This window comes from Pelmatolapia mariae, linkage group LG16_19 (genome assembly GCF_036321145.2).
Source record: "Pelmatolapia mariae isolate MD_Pm_ZW linkage group LG16_19, Pm_UMD_F_2, whole genome shotgun sequence".
NCBI lineage: Eukaryota > Metazoa > Chordata > Actinopteri > Cichliformes > Cichlidae > Pelmatolapia > Pelmatolapia mariae.
In genome coordinates this window covers 15,686,844-15,707,727 of record NC_086241.1, presented here as the reverse complement: position 1 = coordinate 15,707,727, position 20,884 = coordinate 15,686,844, and the positions used below count along the sequence as shown (strand labels likewise).

The 20,884-nt window shown below is 36.5% G+C and overlaps 2 protein-coding genes across 4 annotated transcripts in view; one reads left to right on the top strand and one right to left on the bottom strand.

The window, feature by feature from the left end:
- The window catches only part of LOC134644319 (sodium channel protein type 2 subunit alpha-like), a 29,909-nt gene extending 15,317 nt beyond the window's left edge, over positions 1-14,592 (bottom strand). The window contains exons 1-15 of one of the 2 annotated variants that reach the window (XM_063497244.1): positions 14,473-14,592; positions 9,323-9,639; positions 8,810-8,928; positions 8,553-8,642; positions 8,345-8,473; positions 7,849-7,940; positions 7,178-7,381; positions 6,855-6,921; positions 6,431-6,572; positions 4,454-4,660; positions 3,584-3,853; positions 1,740-2,111; positions 958-1,090; positions 619-857; positions 253-426 (exon numbers count right to left, since the gene is read on the bottom strand). In XM_063497244.1, the coding sequence (XP_063353314.1) occupies positions 253-426; positions 619-857; positions 958-1,090; positions 1,740-2,111; positions 3,584-3,853; positions 4,454-4,660; positions 6,431-6,572; positions 6,855-6,921; positions 7,178-7,381; positions 7,849-7,940; positions 8,345-8,473; positions 8,553-8,642; positions 8,810-8,928; positions 9,323-9,586 (2,502 nt within the window). In that variant the 5' untranslated portion in view covers positions 9,587-9,639; positions 14,473-14,592. Of the gene's footprint in view, positions 1-252; positions 427-618; positions 858-957; positions 1,091-1,739; positions 2,112-3,583; positions 3,854-4,453; positions 4,661-6,430; positions 6,573-6,854; positions 6,922-7,177; positions 7,382-7,848; positions 7,941-8,344; positions 8,474-8,552; positions 8,645-8,809; positions 8,929-9,322; positions 9,640-14,472 lie in introns of those variants that run through there. The other variant, XM_063497243.1, reaches the window with a different exon arrangement.
- Positions 14,593-15,727: 1,135 nt separating this feature from the next.
- Positions 15,728-20,049, top strand: slc38a11 (solute carrier family 38 member 11). 2 transcript variants are annotated; one of them, XM_063498631.1, is made up of 12 exons: positions 15,728-15,849; positions 15,956-16,076; positions 16,518-16,592; positions 16,714-16,848; positions 17,000-17,065; positions 17,160-17,266; positions 17,347-17,426; positions 17,594-17,664; positions 18,420-18,581; positions 18,674-18,786; positions 19,056-19,187; positions 19,276-20,049. In XM_063498631.1, the coding sequence occupies exons 1-12, from the start codon at positions 15,838-15,840 to the stop codon at positions 19,513-19,515; spliced, it is 1,314 nt and encodes a 437-aa protein (XP_063354701.1). In that variant the 5' UTR covers positions 15,728-15,837; the 3' UTR covers positions 19,516-20,049. The 2 variants fall into 2 exon arrangements, with proteins under 2 accessions (XP_063354701.1, XP_063354702.1); XM_063498632.1 differs by lacking the exon at positions 16,714-16,848 and having other exon boundaries at positions 19,276-20,048.
- Positions 20,050-20,884: the final 835 nt, after the last annotated feature.

Below are 20,884 nucleotides of genomic sequence, written 5' to 3'. Positions count from 1 at the left end.
TTCAGGTTTGGTATATCCTAACCAACTCAAATTTTTTGGTATTATTTGCCAAGTGACTGCAAGTTTGAATATACTGAACACAGGCAAACACTGTAATAAATGTATGTGTTGTCAGTTGAAATACACTGTTTGTATTGTTTATAACTTTTATGAAGCGTTACCAAACTTTATGACACATTTATACATAGATACAGATAATTTCAAAGGTTTCGCTTGCTTCTTGATGCAAGTTTAGATTACATTTAGACTTACCAATCGGAATGATCTCAAAACAGACATGTTCTTCAAATTTTCCAAACAAAGCTCTATCAAGCTTAAACTGACAATGATCCCATCAAAGATATTCCATCTCTCCTGAAAGTAATAGTATGGATCCAGTGCAATCACCTTGAAGACCATTTCAGCCGTGAAGATGCCAGTGAATATCTTTACACAGGCACAGGCACAGGCACAGGCACACACACACACACACACACACACACACACACACACACACACACACACACACACACACACACACACACACACACACACACACACACACAACACAAACCAGTGAAGATTAATAAAATCAATAGATATTTATATTTAAAAAAATATTCTCTTAATTGAACTTACCTTATTGCCAACAGCAAGCATGTTTTGGAACCCATCACTCATTGGATAATGTTCCATGGCCATAAACAATGTGTTTAGTGCAATGCAGATGGTGATGAATAGATCCACAAACGGGTCCATCACAATTAGCTTGACAATTTTTTTAAATTTCAGCCATCCTGGACAACACTCCCAGATTAGGAAGGTGTGGGCAAAATCATACCAGCAAGGAGGACACTTCTGCCGTGACTCTTCAAGTTCTGATTGCAAAAAATATTTTGTGTGAAAGTACAATTTAACTTTTTAACACCACAGATATAGTCAGGATTGGCTATTCATGCCATGGTGAAAAACACCTACCCTCCATTGTGGTGGTTATGACACTAGCAATACTATGAGCTCTCTGTCTGGCCTCTGGGCTCTGAAGGTAGTCCATATATCCCTGGTTTATTCCTCCAGTGCTCTGTCTATATTCTGTGTCAGTAGTGTCAGCCTAGGGATAGAAACAATTTTTACACATAAAATGTAACCATACAAAAATATGTTGCATTTTACAGTACAAACATAAATATTTATCATCGCATAACATTTAATAAATAAATGAAAAAAAAAAAAGCAGAGGAAACTGTTCCACTGAAAGCTGCATATCTTTAAACTATCCAAAAAGAATATCTTACAGTAAAGCTCTGGGATAACTGACATAGTATTGGTACATTGATCATATAGTTAGAAGCTACAGCTCTGCCTATCATTGTCCAAAAGCACAAAGCAGCAGTATAAATCAAAAGTACTTGAGCCATTTCAATGACCAAGAGTCCATCATTGTATCATTGATAGACCCACGAAGAGTTTAAGGTTAAGTTAGAATTCCAAGGTTTATTTGAGTTTTGAAAAGTTGTGACTTATATTTTCTGACATGCTAAGCTGCATAGCCTTCTAAAATAACTGAGAAACAAACAAAACAAAAAACTAGCACACAATAAAACTAGTCAAAATGACAAGCATAGTTTTTGACATACTTGTGTAATACAGCGTGTGTGTATAAGAGTCAGAAAGAGGAAAAGGCCAAAATAAACAAACAAAAACAGAGCAATACAGTAAGCAAGTTATTGGGCTGTCTGGGCTACAGAACCCTTTCTTACATTGTCTCCAGTGGAGGCCATATCTAACGTCACTTTAGGTGGAAGGAGCCCCCCGGGTGATGAAGGGAGTGCATTCCTACCCACCAGAGACACAACGCCATTGCAGTCTACAGAGCTGTGCCTGATCTCACGGGGCTGAAATCTGCGATGTGAAAAGAAGCTGCACTGGCTCATACTGCTGCTGCGTCGATCACACCTTTGGGGAAGAAAAAAAGAGCCCCTCCGACTCAGGGTGTCCTCAAAAATGCTGTTCTCATCATCAGCAAATTCATTTTCTGAGCCCACATCCTGGGCTTGACTTTGGAAACTGAAAAGGCTGGTCTTGCTATTCCTTCTGGGTGAGAAGAGGGGTCCATGAAAACTCAGAAAGGACTAGGAGAGAAAGATAGTCTCCGATGGATGTGATATATGACAATCAAAAAGAGGACAGAAGAGAGAGACAACGATCTTCATATGTACAAATGAAGAAAAAAAGGAAAGATTTCTTTGGTGAGAAAAACTTCACGATGATGATGATTTCAATAAAAATGCAAAATTAAAACTGTTAATGAAAACAGTAAAGGTCATGATAATGATCATGATAGTGGAGAAGGAAAGCATGATGATTATGGGGATGATGACGATGATCATGACGAATTGTTGCAAGAAGGAAATCGGTCATAAAAAATATATCCTGATGATGGCATATGATAGGAACTAAAGAATTTGATGAAGACAGAAGATGATGATGAAAGTGATGAAACCGATGGCAATAAAAGTGTGATGGCAGTAAAGAAAAGGTTGCACTCAGATTAATGACATGAGATAAAAGAAATCAAAACAATTTGTTAGCAGCTCATGAATGTTTAGAAAAGTTAGTAAATCCATACCAAATATCCTAAAAATTTATAATACATAAACATACAACCTAAAAAATCAAATGGCTGCAATGTGTAAGTTTAAATTTAGTAGCCACATTGTCAGTCCATTTGCTTCTCCTGTCTTTCAGTCATTTTGAGCCCTGCAAGAGTTTGACAAAAGTCAGTCGATCTTCTCGCTGACAAGGCTTACAAAGAGCTTTCTGAATATATATCTGTCATTCAAATTAAAGAGAGTGATCACAGACTGTCATTTTGAATTGTCTTTTAATAAATTACTGAAACTGGAGTGAATTTAAAACTGGTACTGTCAGTATTTTTACATAATTTTGAAATAAAGTTATATTGAAAAATGTTAACAGTGAATATTTCACCATATTGAACACCGCATTAAATGCCACTATAATTTGGCAATTTAAATAAATAAAAAAAGGATTAATTTAAATTATGAAAAAAAAATGGATTTGTACAAGCCGAGTTGGAACAAATATAACCTATAATAGAATACACTAATTTGCAAAGCACATAAACCCAAATTGTATTCACAGTAGAAGATCGAAAACATAACAAAAGTCTGATCTGAAAAGGTGCCATTTAAGAAATATAATGGCTAAATCGGAAATTCAATGCCAGCAATATATCTAAAAACAAGTAGGACCTCCAGTTTTGAAACATGTTGCTGCCATCAAAATGAGACAGTAATTTTCATTAAATAGTAAAATGCCTCAGTTTAAACAGATGATATGTTTCCTGTGTTCTATTGTGAATAAAATATGAGATTTGTAAACATTGCATCCTGTATTTATTTGCATTTTGTAAAGGGTCCCAACTGTTTAGGATTGTTTCATTCAAGAGTAATTTACAATAAGTGTAGTAAAGCTACCGTAATGAAGTACCGTATAGTAATACAATACAATACACCATGAAGATGTGAAAGGAGCTTTAGAACCAAAAAGATAATATCGCTTTCATAGCATAGAAAAATACCTGATGTGCAGATGAGCATTTCATGTCATAGTTGAGCAGGTTTGCATCCACAGAGAAGCGACTGCGAGCCCTCTGTATACTGTCCTGTGACTCAGATTTGGGAAGTTTTCCCTCTGTCTCTTTTCCTTCTTCCTCCTTCTTTTTCTTTCGCCTGTTACGTCTCTCCTTTGCACTTTTGGAGCTCAGCTTAGAGGCATCAGAGGAACTCTCTGTGCCACCAACTTTATCACCGGCCTCCCCACCCACTGCTGCTGCAGCAGCTAGTGCTGCCTAGAAGAGGGAAGATAAGACACTGATGGTAAACAGGCTGATAAATGTCTGATTCTTGATGTGAACCTCCTGGATAGTTAGGCCCATTCTGCATGTGTGCATTCTGCCAGTCTGCCTGTGCAAGCTTCCTCCACGAAATCCAATTGCCTCCAAATGTTATTGGTTGAGATTTAAAATGTGCTGTAGGTGTAAATAGTTGTTTTGTTGATAGTGATAGATTTGCAACCTGTCAAAACATGGACCTCCCAAGAGAGAGGCAAGTCTTAAATGAAACAGGAGCCCAAATCCAGAGACCTTAGCTGAATAAATGGTCATGAGAATGTGTGGATAGATTTCTCTACTGGTAAAAAATAAACATATAAAGAAAAAGTGCCCTAAATAAAAAAAAAAGGGAAAAGCCTTCGAATGACTATATAGGTAATAAATCACACTTACCACTTAAATGTGTAGATATTATATAAAATTACTACACAACCAGTATACAGTTATATAAAATACAAAATTGCAAAACTGATTGAATTTACAGTACTTCAAAGAAGATGCATTTTGACTTAACTAAAATTATATCTTGAGAGAAATTTAAGGACTCAATCAATGTACCTGAGCTTCCTCTTGTTGTTGTCTCAGCTGCTCAATCATGGCCTTAAACTCCTCCTCCTTCTCCTGAGCTTCCTTTGCAGCGGCCTGGTTCTGCTCCTCATAGGCCATGGCTACAACCGCCAAAATCAGGTTGATCAAGTAGAAGGAACCAAGGAATATAATGAGCAAAAAAAAAATCATGTAGGGCTTCCCAGATACACGCAAAGTCTGCAATGAAAAAACAAACAAGATTTTGGTGAACTTGCACTTTTTCAAATAAAGTATTTATACTTAACATAAAACACTAGGCTCCTGTATTTCTATTTTTATTCTAACTTTTTAAAAATTTTCACAATGTTTTTATATCCCTGCCTTTGCCTGACATGACTACACTGTGCTAAAGTGTGGAGACATGCAAAAATCCACCCTAATACAGTGGATATTTTAAAAGTTAGAGGGCCTTCAAATAGAGGTGTATCTAAAGATTGCACATGTTAACTTATATTTGCAGAATTTCTCAACTCAGAAGTAAAGATGATAAAAGTGAATTTTCTAGGTATAAAAGAAAATCACAGCTGAGCTTGGTAAAACCTCAAACAAATCACTTTCATTACCGTTTCAAATTTCAAAATCTAAAGTTAATGTCTTTCATTGATCTTCACATTGATTTTCTTTCATTCATCATTGTTATAGAGTAATAGAAACAACGAAACGAAGATTAATAACTTGTCAGCTAATTTACTACAAATCTCGCCTGTCACTTCTCTCCATTTAACTCCTCTAAACTCCATGTTTTCATATTCAGCGTGTGTAAAAACCTTAAACTTTGAATTCCACATTTTGCATTTATGTTATTTCTTGCTCTAAAACTGAAATAGCCACTTTACCATCTATGTAATTATGCTATAGCAACAAAACATAATTGCTCTTATATTCATTTGCCTGAGACCAAAACTGTATTAGCCAAATTATCTGGTAGTACATGTAAAAAACCAAAATACAAAAGTTATGACATAAATACACTGCAAAATTAGTTACAGTGACACACTGGACTCTAGTGTTTAGTGTTATAAATCATCCATGATGCTATTGTCACATGTCTCATGGAGAGAAGGGGAATATCATAAAAGTTTAATAAAGTTGCATATTGCTTACATTTTTTTCTTCAGTAATATATATTAAGTACTTTTTTATTTGTTGGATTGTCAAATCCCTATGTGTATATGGAAATATGTTAATGTGACTTTACATATAACTATCAAACAAAGAAAACCGTCTCTGTTCCATTTCACATTCAAGAAATGCAATCATTTGATAGCTTATTATTAGTCAAAGTTAGCGCTACCTAACTGCGGAGAGTGCTTAAAAGACCTGCTTATGGGAGTCTTATTGTATTACTGTTTGCTTTTCTTGATAGTACAATGTAGGCAGTAGCCTATTTGCTGTACACCTACATGTTTTTTTTTGCAGCCATTGAAACTATGTTTGCCTATGTTTGCCTCAGTGGGACTCTTGTTTTCCTTTGACCAAGATGCACCTGCACGGCATTTAGATGTTTGTTTAAACAGAAAGCTCTGAATACTCTCTATAATACTGTGGTAGGAGAATGCTTTTCCCATAAACATAGCAGGCACTGCCATTTCTTGTCCTCAGAGAAGAAAATATGGAGCAATCTGAACCATGTGAGGTTAAAAGTGTTTTTAAAAACAACCAAAGATGTTTTCATAGAAACAAAGTTAACTAAACACAATTTCTGGAGAAACTGCAGTGGCATTGTTGATTGTAGTTTGCTTCTGGAGCAGAAAACAAATTGAAAGTAAAGAGGTTGGAATATTTCTGAAATAGTCTAAAATTTCAAAAATCTTAATAGAAGCACCGAGAGCACAATCAAGCTGGTCTTTTGATGTATCAACAGTCTGTCTACAACAAATGCTATCAGACTAGTTGGCCAGGGAAGAAGAACAAAGATCACTGACAACAATAACATTTTTAATGTACCTGCTGGTAAAGGTTTTCCCAATAATCCTGGGTCATCAGTCTGAACAGTGAAAGGAAGGCCCAACCAAATGAGTCAAAACTGGTATAACCATAGTCTGGGTTCTTCCCCGCTCTGTAGCACACGTACCCCTCTGGACAATGCCTGCAAGAAATCGACTCTGTTAGGCTCTAAAGGAACTGGTACCACAACGCATCATATTCAAAATGAGCCAGTATTTTTCTTAAAATGGCACATTTTCTCATTTTAAAGTTGTGATGTGTTTTCTATGTTATCCATGTTGATAAAATTTGGTTATATGAGGAAATTGTTACATTCTGTTATTAGTTATATTTTACACATCGTCTCAACCTTGTTTGGCATTGGGGTTGTGTTTAATATGGACTTTATTCAGTACTCTGGTAACTGGAGAGGAAGCTTGCTTACCCAGCTCCACTGCTGTTTCCACAAAGCAGTGGATCTTTGCTATTCGAAGGAAGGTAATAATAAAGACCTGATTGGAACAGAGAGAAAATAGTAGTATTTAATAGCAGTGGTTTGATGGAGGTCAATCACAAATACTGATCTAAGTATCAACAGTAGAAATGGGGTACAGCTCTGCAATGTACAGCAGTGATTGAGTAAATTATCTCTACTAGCTGTGATTTCTGTATTGCAATATACACTTTTCATTTAAATTTTTATGTGTTAATTTGAGATTTGAGTGTTAATTTTTAAATTTCTTTTTTTTTTTGGGATCAAATACTTACTTTTATTTTCAAAGTCCACAGTCACATTTGTGTTATTCAAATAGCTTTGTAAAAAATCTTCTCGTATGCACTTATTTTTCAGATTGCCCATAAACAGTTGTAAACCTATTAGGGCAAAGACACTCAGGCAGAAAACTGTGAGAATCATCACATCAGCAAGCTTCTTCACTGACTGGAACAATGCAGCAACAATGGTCTTTAGGCCTGTCAAACACAAAATCATTTGCAGTCAGTCAAGAGACAGTAAATATTTGTACCAGGAAAACAAATACAAAGGGATACCAGTGAGCTTTTCCTTTAGTGGTAATCCACTTAGAAAGGCATCCATGTTTTTTTTTGTATATTTTTTTGTTTGTTTGTTTGCCTAAACCCAGTGCCAGCACTATTTAATCCATCTTGTTGATCTTTTGGAAATAAATGAAGTTAGAATAAGAGCAGATTCTCTCTCTCTTTTTTCATTACCATCTATAGAACCACCTATAAGATGACATGCATCTTATAGGTTGGGATTGTTAAGGATTGTTCATTTTCATACTGGTGAAACAACTCTGTGAAATAGGTGTGATAATATAAATTTGGCACTGGTGGGTCCATAGCTGCTCAAGGGTGGGCAATAGGATGAGCGTACTGTTAAACTATGAAAGAACAAAACAAAAATGGTAACTGCTTACCTGGAATGACAGAAATTGCTTTGAAAGCTCTTAATACTCTGAATGTCCGAAGGACTGAAACATTGCCCAGGGGTACAAACTCTGTTACATACCTGCAAGAAAAATTATAATTATTTTAGAATTCAGAGGGGCTGACGGCGCGATATGGCAGCCTCGCTTCTGTTAGTCTGCCCCAGGGCACAACTACAACTGTAGCTTACCTCCACCAGTGTGTGAATGTGAGAGTGAATGAATAGTGGAATTGTAAAGTGCTTTGAGGGTCTCGAAAAGCGCTATATAAATGCAATCCATTATTATTATTATTTAAAGAGATGACAATAGGTGTAACATAGAGTCATACAAAACAAAAGCAATAATGAAGCTACAATCAGTACCAAAAAATAACGCCAACAAGCAACGTCTCTGTTTATGAAAGCCTGATTATTTTTTTCTTTGGTGAGTCAATTCCAAATGTGTGACAAAAACTACAAAAATAATGAAAAAGCTCTGTACTTACGCCATGACAATGACAGAGAAATCCAGCCAGTTCCAGGGATCTCTTAGAAATGTGAACTTTCCTATACAGAACCCCCGAGCTAAAATTTTAACGAGGGATTCAAAGGTGTAAATCGCTGTAAATGTGTACCTGTTAGAAAAAGGAACACTAGTTACTCTTCACAGTATCTACACTGTATGTATGTTATGTATGTTTGTAGAACACTTACTCCACGTTCTTTGCCCAGTCAGGTGGTTGGCTCAGTGTCATAAATGCACAGTTAGTGAGAATAGTGCACATGATCACCATGTTGAACAATTTACAGGCTGTTGTCAAGGAAGTAACTGATTTTATTGTGAAAGTAAAATATTTTTTTCATGTAAATAAAGGAACAATGTGAACATGTAATCCTGGGCTTAGGTCAGCAGTCAGCTCAACATCAACATTATTCATGCATATCAGATTCATATCCTAATGAAAGGATATGAGTGTACCAGAATCTGAATTGATAGCCTTCGTAGAGGGTTGAAGGCACTCAGGAGGTACAAGGCTGGACTGGCATTGAAGCGAAAAATGACCTTTCCTTTGTTTAATACAATGAAAGTCTGGGAGAGAAACAGACAGACAGACATTTATATATCTTTATGCTCTTATATGGACACTCTTTGGCTGTCTTGCATTATAGTTTACAAAAATATATAACATCATACAACACTGTGCAAAACTCTTGGGCCACTCCTCATTTCTTTATTTTTAAAGCATTTTAAACATAAAGAAATTAAGGGTGGTTCAAGAATTTTGCTAACAACTTTATATACTGCTGACAAATTTCATATGAATCATTTTTATTGGCTTCTCATCTAAGATTTAAAGCTAACAGTGGAATTTTAATAGCTGCGTGCAATTTCATAAATAATGAATTAATGTAAACCCGAACACTACAGAGAAAAGATCTAAACTTGGAGCTTAGTGTTCAAGTTTAAATTCAAGCAAACCTACCTTCTGATTACTGTAGGTGGGATCCAGGTCCTCCAGTGGTATCGACACCAGACCTTGAGGAATGTCTCCATATACAAGGGGGAGTGGTTTGCCTGCCTCCAGGTCACGGTTTGGTCTGAGCTTAATTTCATTTTTGCGCTTTTTCTTCTCTCCCTTGGGTTTCTTGGCATTCTCTTCAGTAATCCGTTTTTCGATGGCTTTAAGTGACTCACGGGTAAAGGGACGGAAGCTGTCTGGACCTGGTGGTACAAGCAGCTGTTCCATCTTTTCATGCTGCACCTTCAGAGTGAGCAGCTAGCCTCCAGCAACAGAAAGGCCTGTGGCATTAAAAAGACACAATATAGGGAGCAGTTTAAATAGCAGAGTTATATTTTTCTTACATCCAACATTATTTGGCTAAAAAATGCAAATTAAAATTAATTTTGTTATGACCTGCCTCTCACTAATAATTTTCAATCGAGAAGAAAGAACAGTGTGTTTGTTTCTGCTCTTAGGTCAGAGGAAAAAGGAAGCTATAATGAGCCTAGAGTTGGCTGTCATACATATAAATTCCTTTCAGCTATGGTAAAATTAGATCTAATTACCTGCTCGTCAGTAGATAAAATTAAGATTTTACATGACAATGATCAATTCCAGGTGAGACTCAACTCCTCTTCCATCCCTCAAAATGGAAAAAGTCTGCTTTTCCCTCACTGAGACAGAGCAGTGAGAGGAAAAGATCCATCCTACTAATAGGCCTGACTAATATGATGTGTTACAAAGACCTATGCACTATTAAATATGAATGCCCCATAGACTGTGCCGTATCCCTCTCTGGGTTCCCTGCCAGAGAGTTTCAGAATGATCCAAATGCAACAGTGTCAAAGACAACTTCGACATGTTGTGCAGTGATCAAACACATGCAAGAAATCAATCCCTAAATCAGTGGTCAATCAGCTGTTCCTATCATCGAGTTATACATGTGTGATGTAATTATAACAATCAAGAGAGAAGTTTTTACTTTTACTCCCTACATTTTAAATGTCTCTTGTCTCTACTTCATAAAATAATCAAATGAGAAATTTGAGGAACATTATTATTTCCCTTCATTGCACACTTTCAAACATTAAACTGATTTGAACCTAAATGGAGGAAAAAGTAAAATATACATGAAAACCCTATTGGCATATCCATTCCTGTTGCTTACTGCACATACAGAAAAAGGTAAAAAAAATAAATTAATGTATCATCATAGCAGTATGTTCAGGGTTAAAGTTGGCTGGAATGATCCAGAACAGTGTTTTGGGGCCGATGCCAATAAGTTGCAGTCATGGTACTTAAGCATCTCTCTAGTGTCACAGTAGAAGATAAAACCGAGTAATGTTTCTTTAAGTGGCAGGAAATTTCAAATGAAACATTCAAACAGCTCAGCAAACATCAACAAACACATAAGCTGTTTCTGTGCAGCATGTCATAGAGTATGTCTGCTAGCTAAAGATACAGCTGCTTTATTTCTCAGGAAATCTTTGTGAAACAAGCAAAAGACTCCTGCTTCATTACTGGAAGGAGACACAGGAAAGCTGGTGTAAAAATCTTCTAAATCAAACATACAGGCAAACCCCTTGTGAACAAGGGGCAGTAGCTGGTCTGATATAATGAAGTTGTAAAAATGACTAGACCAGGAGAGGAAGAAATGTGATTATTTTTAAAGGTAAAGACTGCTCAGTGACATTTGATGAATTGGAAATGTAAAGCTTGTAATTTCCTCAATCATTTTAAATACTTGATCTGTACACAGTGTGTTGCTGAAGTTTCAGTATGTTTTCTCCACATTGGGAAACTTCCTGCAAAGGAAATTGAAGTATATTAACTTTCTGTTATTCAAAGGTTGAATAAAATATACTATGGGATTTAATGCAGGCTATGCTGGTTAGTTTGCATCTCTGTTGTTAAGTTTACAGTAATGCATTATGTTGGACTGGTGTAGAGCAGGTGTGGTGTTCATGGTCAGTGTTAGGTCACATCAAGGGTACCAGACATCAAATTAAATTTAAGATGATGATGCTAATTAGATTCACTCACTGAATTCCACCTTGGCTTTATACTTTCAAGGAAATCAGCTAGACAGGTCATAGAGTAGAAGATAACTCATGTAACATCTGCCTATATGTGGGCAAGAGTAGATACAACATTTTAAATGTGTTTTTCTCTACTCTTGTACTAAATAACAGATGTTCATCAGAATTAGAATTCAGGTTGAACTAAAGTTCATCTGTGGTTTTCATCTGTCAGCTCAAAATCCAAATTCAGATAAAAGAAATTTAGGCCAGAGTTTCCAAAGTAAAACCATCAGGCCAGTGGCAACTCTCTGCTACTGTCTTTTATATGGTGAAGATAAGTTCCTTCTTATCTTGAGGAGGAAATGTTTAGCACAAAACAAGATCCAAAGAGCACTTCTCTTATGTTCTGGCCATCACACTAAGCTAAACCTTCCTAATATTTATAAATACTGTATAGGTGATGCTGAAATCTAACAATAACCTCACTATTCCTTAAATAACTACAGTCATTAGACACTCATTTGATTTTGGCATAAACAATACAAAATCATGGATCCATCCTGCTTCGTATTAACGTTTATGGCTGCAGATGGTGATGCAATGGTATTTCTTAATATTGGGCCAAATGAGCATGGTTTTATAGGCTACGGGCTACCTGACCATTGATGATGACCCATGTCCATCCATTTGTGACCACAGTAGACCCATCTTCTGTTGCCTGCTTTCAGCAGGGTAATGCAGTGTCAGAAAGCTCAAATAACCTCAAACTAGTCACTTGAACAAGACAATCAGTTCACTGCACTCAAACGACCTCCACAGTCACCACCTCTCAATCCAACAGAGCACCTTTAGGATGTGGTGAAATGGGAGATTTGCATCCTGGATGAGCAGCTGACAAATCTGCAACAACTGTGTGACACTATGATGTCAAAACTATGGAAGCCCGTTTCCGCCACTAAAAAACAACAAAAAAAAGTATCCATCTTTCTCGAAATTTCGAGTTAGCGCTGCCAATCGGTAATCTACGTGAATGACATAATTTCCTTGTTACCCAGAAGCTGAAGCCCACAGCTACAAATGCTACAGCTAAGCTACCAGTATTACAGCCACTCATGAATGCACAAATTGCTGATTATTTTCAGCGTGGCTTCACGAATGATGAAATCCTTGTGGTATTAGCTGAATCACATGGCGTTACTATCAGCAAACGTACTCTCGAAAGCGCCAATTTGCGATCTGGTTTTGAGTGTGCATTCCACGTAGATTACGGATCGGCAGAGCTAACTCGAAATTTCGAGTTATTTCTCTCAAAATTTCGAGTTAATAAGTCAAAACTTCAAGTTATGGATATATTACATATCTACATATATATATATATATATATATATATATATATACATATACATATATATATATATATATATATATATATATATATATATATATATATATATATATATATATATATACATATCCCATATGTATATATACATATACATATGGGCTTCCATACAAAATGGACCAAAATCTCTCAGGAATGTTTTCAGGACCTTGACACTATGCCATGTAAAATTAAGGCAGTTCTGAATGCAAAGTGGATTTCAAACCTGTACTAGTAAGAAAGATACATAAGAAAGGGATGAAAATAAAGATATTTTTTTGTTTATTGTATCCATGTAGCCCTACCATATTCTGGCTCCCTAAGTTATTATTAAGCTATTAAGCCTTTGACAGCTCATAGACTATAGCATTGAGACATGTTCTTTCACAATATAAAAGTAAATCACTCAGTACGCGTACCATACATTTTTTAGTTATTTGACACAAAATAATAATTGATGGTCTAAATACTCTATAAAGCGATAATTAAAAAAACAGCTGCAAAAGTAAGACAAACTTACCAAAAGTCTCATGATTATCTGCAAACACAAAATAAACCTTGATTTCCTGTACCTCAGCCTGCAGTGAGTAACCTCTAAAGAGGCATGCATCATTCTGTCAGTCTGTTCCCAACTCATTATACATAACTTGAGATATGAGCCACTACCACTTCAAAGCTTCAGTGTGCCCACTTTAGTTTATCAGTAACCAGTCTGCATTATGGTCGTTTGCGTACTGACCTAAGATAGAGAAATTTGTTCCCCCAACAGAATAGAATGCCAAAAAATGTATTTGGAGTTGATTAGTCGCCAAACATTAGACTGACTCGTGGTAATAAGTTTCAATAGATGACTGACCTTGTCTATTAAACACAGTGTCAAACAGAAGTGCAGCTTTAATATTTTATGTACATTACTGCAACTTAATTTGTATGACCTCAAAGTGCATCTTAGTACTTAGATGAGATAAGAGGTGGTTTGTGACACACTCACATTTCTAGCTCACAACTAATGCCTGCTGCTGTCTCCAACGGGGTACGGAGTCAAGATTCAGTCTGGCATATCCAGGGCGTTGGCAGAATAGCTGTTAACAATCTCTGAAGTAAATGCTTTTGTGAACAACCTGTCAGACTACCATACGGTGCGGATAGGACTGAACAGAACACTCTCATCTCTAATTGACAACAATCTAATAAAGATGTTGACAGTAGGGGAAACAGGAAGTCATCTAAGATGGAGTGTGGGTTAATAATTGCTGCCATGGCCATTAACGTTTGTAATATATTGTAAACCGCAATCTGTTGTCTTGTCTTGTCTTGAGAGCTCAATCATGTACACAGGGCTTCCATAAAAACTGATATCAGTAACATTTATGTAGCTACAAAGACTTTGCCATACTTCCAAGGTTGAAAAATATTGTGCAGATATATGGATAACCTTCAATTTAGATAAAGGCACCAAGATAGATAGATAGATAGATAGATAGATAGATAGATAGATAGATAGATAGATAGATAGTCTCTTAAATGTAACACTGTAAGACTTCTCAATCACCACCTTCTCTATATGATTAACCAAAATAAAATAAATTTGAAAACAATTCTCATAATTAGGACCACTTAAAAATACAATAACAAAAACAAAAAAAACCCACTTTTTTTCTTCTTCTTCTTCTTCTTCTTCTTTTTTTTTAGGACATTTAGGATAAAAAGTTGCCGTGTTTACCACTCACCATTAGTTTTCCATCCTTGCCAGGTGGAGATTTCTCTGGAGAATATCTTGAAAAAGTGAAACTTTTTAGAATGATTTAAAATAAGCCTGTCAATCCGATTATGGTGTTTGACGCTTCTCCCGACGCAGACCTGGTCATTTCCACGATTCCGGTAGGAAAACCCTGAGAGAGAGAGAGAGAGTGAGAGAGAGAGAGAGAGCGAGACCGTGTCCGCCCCTCCGCGCAGGAGGGAGTACTGTAGTAAAGCGGTTCCGGGGAGCTTCCATAATACCGAGTAAGGGCAGATACCAGATATTATTATGGTGAAAATCACTGCGTGTAATTGTCCAGAATAAGATTCTGGAGTTCAGTCAGAAAGTAACAACTTAAGCCACAGTAACAGATCTGATTGTGTTCTACAACTCTCTTTGCGCCCAAGAGGCGTGATGTCATTGGTGGCAGGTTTGTTCTGTCCGAAATGCTGCAATCACTGAAAAAACACACAAAAAAGCTGTTTATGTCGCTTCATGGTAGCGCTGCAGGAGACTATGCACCATCGTCGTTTTCCTTGCAAGAAATTATTGTATAAATTTGGGTGGATGAGTGTGAGTCAGGAGTTTTAAGAGTCAGTAAGTCAGTCTGATACCCTCTGGTGGATACATATAGTGGTATAGTATGGGGTGTTTCTAATGGCTTTTGAATTTTGGCTAAAAGGAGAAATAAATGTTTTAATACAAAAAATTGTTACTCGAAATTTGACACCTGCTTTTTTCATCAGACTTTCAACAATATTAAACTCGTTATTCCTGTTTAAGCTTGAAAATAAATAAATAAATAAATAAATACGGGTACCAGTTATCGTTACGAGCACATTTTCCTTCACGTCTGATTCTGCTGTGGTAGCCGCAGTATCCTTTGGGGGGGGTGTTGTTTAGCATATAAAAGAAATAAAGCGCCTGATCTCATATTTACAACCCACAATGTCAGACAAACACGTACTGTACAGTATATCTTTTTTTCTCAATAACGGGCGCTTTAACAGAGCCTTTAATCCTTTAACAAATCTTTTAATTCGCAATTTCGGCACAAGTGTCAAAGTGCAAACTACTCCTCCCCTAAGAATTGAGTTACTGAAAGTTTGGCTCATTGACAAAATTAATATATCTGAATCTCCCCTATTCTGCATCACTGCATTTCCTACGCTTAATTTGCAGCGTATTCCAACGACCGACCCAGGGCGCTGTTGAGTTATTTTCGTTTTTGCTTTGAATCGAGTTACTGAAACAGAGAGGCGTTTTTACAAACTTCACCCACAAATATGTGAGAGTTAACCGCTAAACAGACAGAAGCGAGAATGAGACGACTGAGAACAACAGGTGTTCAAAAATGGCTCAGCAGGTATGTCTAAAATGATGCTTGCAGGATTTTAATAGCAGACTAAAGTCTTTCTTGTTAACTGATTTTCTCTTCTTCTTCTTTGTCTTCATTTAAAAATTAATTTCAGTTAAACTCTGAAGAAGGGACCACATTAATTCCTCTACAAAAAGATGCCAGAAAGTCGAGAAGTTCAATGATATCTGCATCTTTTAATTTTATCAATTCTATTATAGGATCTGGAATAATAGGTAAATATTTAATTGAGATGCCTTTAGCTTTTATCACACTGCCTTAAACAAAAGTTAACTAAATTATATGCAAACAATTACTTGGATGATAACCTTTGAAAGACTTCAAACTGTTATTTCTGTAAAACTATTGTTGAATAATCAGTTAGTTTTGCTCATTTCAGTGTAACAAGGAGAAGCTTTCATACTGTTCAAGCCCCACAGCTGTATCATATGACTAGCGCCTGTTGCCCTCTTTCATAAATTTAACTCTTTGTTATACTTACACCATTAAAAATGAGTAATAAAAAGACTGAAATGTGTTTGTTGAGAACCAGTGCAGATGTTGTGCTGCTTCTGTACTCTGCAGTTTTTGCTTTCTGGAGATGTTAAATTTAAATTATACACATTATCAGCTGCAGCAGTACATTTTCCTATTTATTTATTTATTTATTTAACTAGGTTTACCATACGCATTGAACCAGGCAGGGCTTCCCTTTGGCCTTCTTCTTTTGATAGTTGTTGGATTCATCACAGGTAGGCCTACTAAAGATGTATTTTATTTTTTATCTTTATGGGGGAAAAAACAAACAAAACATGAGTCAAAACAAAAGCAACCAATACAAATAACATATTTTTACTTTGTCTTTCATGGAAGATTACTCAATCATTCTACTTATAAAAGGAGGAAACCTGTCAGGGACAAACAGTTATCAGTCACTTGTACACAGCACATTTGGTTTCCCTGGATTTGTAATTTTATCTGGACTGCAGTTTCTTTATCCTTTCATTGGTAAGTTCAGTATTAAATCATGCCCTTTAGCATGTTCTGTCTAATGCTCTGAAAAGTATTTGTTTAGTGCAGTATTCCTGTTACTGTTCATCTATTGACTTTTGGTTAACAAAAATGAATTGGAATAATAAAATGAACTTTTCTCCTTCAGCGATGATCAGCTACAACATCACAATCGGTGACACACTGACCAAAGTCTTTCAAAGAATTCCTGGAGGTGTAGTGAAACGTGAAATCTCTGCCTATAAAATAAGAAAACGTGCAATAAATAAACACTGACATTTATTGTATTCACATTTATTGTGTTACAGTTGGCCCAGATCACATACTCGCGGAGCGTCACTTTGTGATCATATTATCAACTGTTGTTTTCACGCTCCCCCTCTCGCTTTATCGAAACATAGAGCGACTTGGGAAGGTAAGTCTGGTTTTTCTATAGCATCCAGCGCATTGTGGTGATGTTAAAGCAGCTTATAAAATATTCACATGTGTTACCAGGTGTCCTTCCTGTCAATGGTGCTGACAGTTATCATCCTCATCATTGTAATCATCAGAGCAGCTACCTTTGGACCCCAAATGTATGGATGAATACTCTGTAGTTTGCTAATCCACGTAGATTTTTGCTTAATTGCATTTGTGTGTGAAACATGGGGTTCTTTTTAAAATCACCTATTTATCAATTTTACAGACAAACTGATGTATGTTTGTGTCCTTTGATGACTGAATATATAAATGTACCCTCTAGCCTCCCCACAGATGATGCATGGGCATTTGCAAAGTGGAATGCGATTCAGGCAGTAGGTGTAATGTCTTTTGGTGAGTTTGTGTGCATTGAGCTTCTACAGATATTGTACATCTCTAGAACACTTTTAGTAGTATTGTATGTTACCACCAGACAAGAAAAGAAAATAGTACAATAAAAGCACAGCATGCATGCCAGCCTTATGACATCAGGAATTTCATGAAAGAGTGTGTCATTTGATTGACACCAACATGAGTTTGATTGGTGGTTGAGACTTTTTCAGGAAGTGTTAGAGACCAAACAAGTTAAGGCTTATAGATAATGGACTAATTATGAAACCAGAAACATGATGGCTTATTGCTGACTGTCTTCTTGCAACATTTTCTTTCTTTTGTAAAATTGTTGGTCACTAGATCATTACATGGCAATAACACTGTGATCCTCATGTATTTACATGTTTTCCTGATCAAAAGGGACCAAAATGTATTAATTACTGCTTATTCATCAGTATCCAAGTGCTAAGGCTCAGAATTTCAAAATCCATCATAGCCCGGGCTTCCTGCAACACAGCTTTACTGTAAGAAGATCAAGCCTATTATTTTGACACAATCAGCCAAAGAAAAAAATATGCTGTTACCAGAAAGCTGCATTCTTGTCAGCCTCTGATGTTTTTTTTTAATATGCTGGAAAGCTAGGACAAGTAAAAGTGTAACATAAATAATACGCTCAGTTTACCATTAATATCACATGTGGGAAACACCTCAAACTGTTCTTAAGCGTGGTTTTTTGTCAGCTGAACTTCAATATTCTGCTCTGTTTTTGTCCTTAGCCTTTATTTGCCACCACAACAGTTTTCTTATCTATGGCTCACTGGAGCAGCCCACTCTTGCTAACTGGTCTCAAGTCACTCACATCTCCGTAGGCTCAGCACTAATAATCAGTGCTGGATTTGCCGTTGCTGGCTATACAACTTTCACTGGCTACACACAAGGTACCATGCAGTACATAATGTATAGCAGGTGTCTGAGCAATTTAAATGCCAAAAAAAACATGTTTAATTATATCAGAATTTATGCTTTTTAGGAGACATATTTGAGAACTACTGTAGAAATGATAACCTGGCAACATTTGGTCGCTTCTGTTTTGGCATCAGTATAATAACGACATTCCCACTGGAGTGCTTTGTGACACGAGAAGTAAGTAATACTATTTGACAGGCCAATCAGAAAAAATTAACTGTTAAATGATTACATATGTGGGGAAATGATATTCTAAGGGTTTTAGCCACTTTGCACACAAATGCTCCAGCAAGACTTCTCAAATAGAAAGACTACAGCAACGTCTTTTAAATACTTCAGCAGCTTCCTGAGTGTAATTTTGTTTTAGTTTTTAAAAATCTTTTAACAGCTGTAGAAAATGCATATATATTTAAATATATTCATTTTCTCACAAATGTATTTTTCAGGTGGTATCTAATGTCATTTGCAGTCGAGATCTTTCAAAAACTGAACATGCAGCCATAACCATGCTCATAGTTGCAGTCTGCACATCAATATCTTTGGCCTATGACTGTCTAGGAGTTGTTTTGGAACTGAATGTAAGTCTGCACTGACATAAAATTATTTATTTAGGTATGCTAATTCATTCTTCTCTTTATCTTACTGATATTATCTTCTTCCATCCAGGGTGCTCTGAGTGCCACACCTCTGATCTTCATCATCCCATCCGCCTGCTTCCTGAAGCTTTCCTCTGGCCGCTGGTTCGATGGTGAAAACTTGATACCTGCGGTGTTAATAATAATCGGCTTGTTCATCATGATCACTGGTTTGATCATGACTGGCATCTACCCACAGGGCTGTTCACATGGAGTGGAGATGTTCTACTGTGCAGATGCCAATGCCTCTAGCACTGTACCACCTGTATGAAAATAATGTGTCAAATAGTTAGATGTCTTAAAAAAACCCCAACTTTTTTGTTTTCCCAATGTTTACGGACACACTTTCCTCAATTCTGTTATATGTTTATTGGCTGTTAGGTTATTGGTGCTTTGCCTTATATTTCAGACTGTAGGGTGGAAGAGGAAGGACCCTCCATTAACATGATTTTACATTTTAGAGCAAAATCGGGTTATATAGGTTTTTCAAACTTTTGTCATAAAAAGAAAAAAAAACTTTAAGGGAGAATTTTTAATGGTGGCTACAACCTACTGTAGGTGGCTGACTGTTGTTCTTGGGAATACTCACGGATGAGTCTGATATTAAGGTATTCAAATCCTTTTAGTTTTACTTTATTCTAATAAATTAATTTAAGTTATCATTATTATTATGATTATTTTAGACTTTACAGACTTTTCGTGGTACTTGTGTTTATTATATACACGGAAGGGAAATTGTTGGCTTCCGCATATTCCCGCATGATGTCGCTGTAGACAAATAAAGCGTTTATTAAAAGGAAGTAAAAAACAACAAGGCTTCTTGTGTCTTTTGGCGGACTACGCTTTATTTCACTAAGTGGACACAGTCGCTTGTGGATTTTATTAATAGGTGGTTGAGCTAAGTTGTTACTTTACGTGGTAATGTAAAGTTGTCAGTTTACTAGAATGCGCTACCGTTATGTGCAGAAAGCCACATTAGTACTAGGGAGCAAATGAGAGAAACGCCCCGTTTTTGCGCTTCAGTGTTGCGATGCAGCGTCAGAGATGTACACAGAAAAGTTGGCAGAGTTGTGCACTGTGTTAATAGACACACATATATGACTGCATGTGGTTCATAGGGAGGGAGGGGGGAGGATAAACTACTCTAGGATGGACTGCAAAACGGAGTTATGGATCATCTATCGAGACAGTACTCTACAACCAAGGTTAACTTTTTTTTTTAATACTGATGGTGATGGAAGTTTGAAGCTGCTTAGAAAACCAGCAAGGCGTGATCAGTAAAACGTTTAATTACAATACTATCTTTTTCATTAAAAGAAAGGAGGAAGCTGCATGCAAATTATAATCTGATGACCTCGTGTGGTTTTCGCCCGTATTTCAATATTTGCCCGATTGCATCACTTGAAAAAAGCAGGTTTGACTGCCAGTCTCATCCATGGAGCTCTGGTCTAAGTTAAGTAGATCAGTCATCTGGATTGCCAGCTGTAATAACTGTTAATCTCAGAATTCAGACTTTTTTCTCAGAATTCTGAGTAAAGAAAAAAAGACGTGCCCACTTTTTTTTCCCCAGTGGCCCTGAATCTCTTCCATAGTACATCTCAGCTGAGTCACAGTTGGAAATGTTTCAACCTTTGAACTCT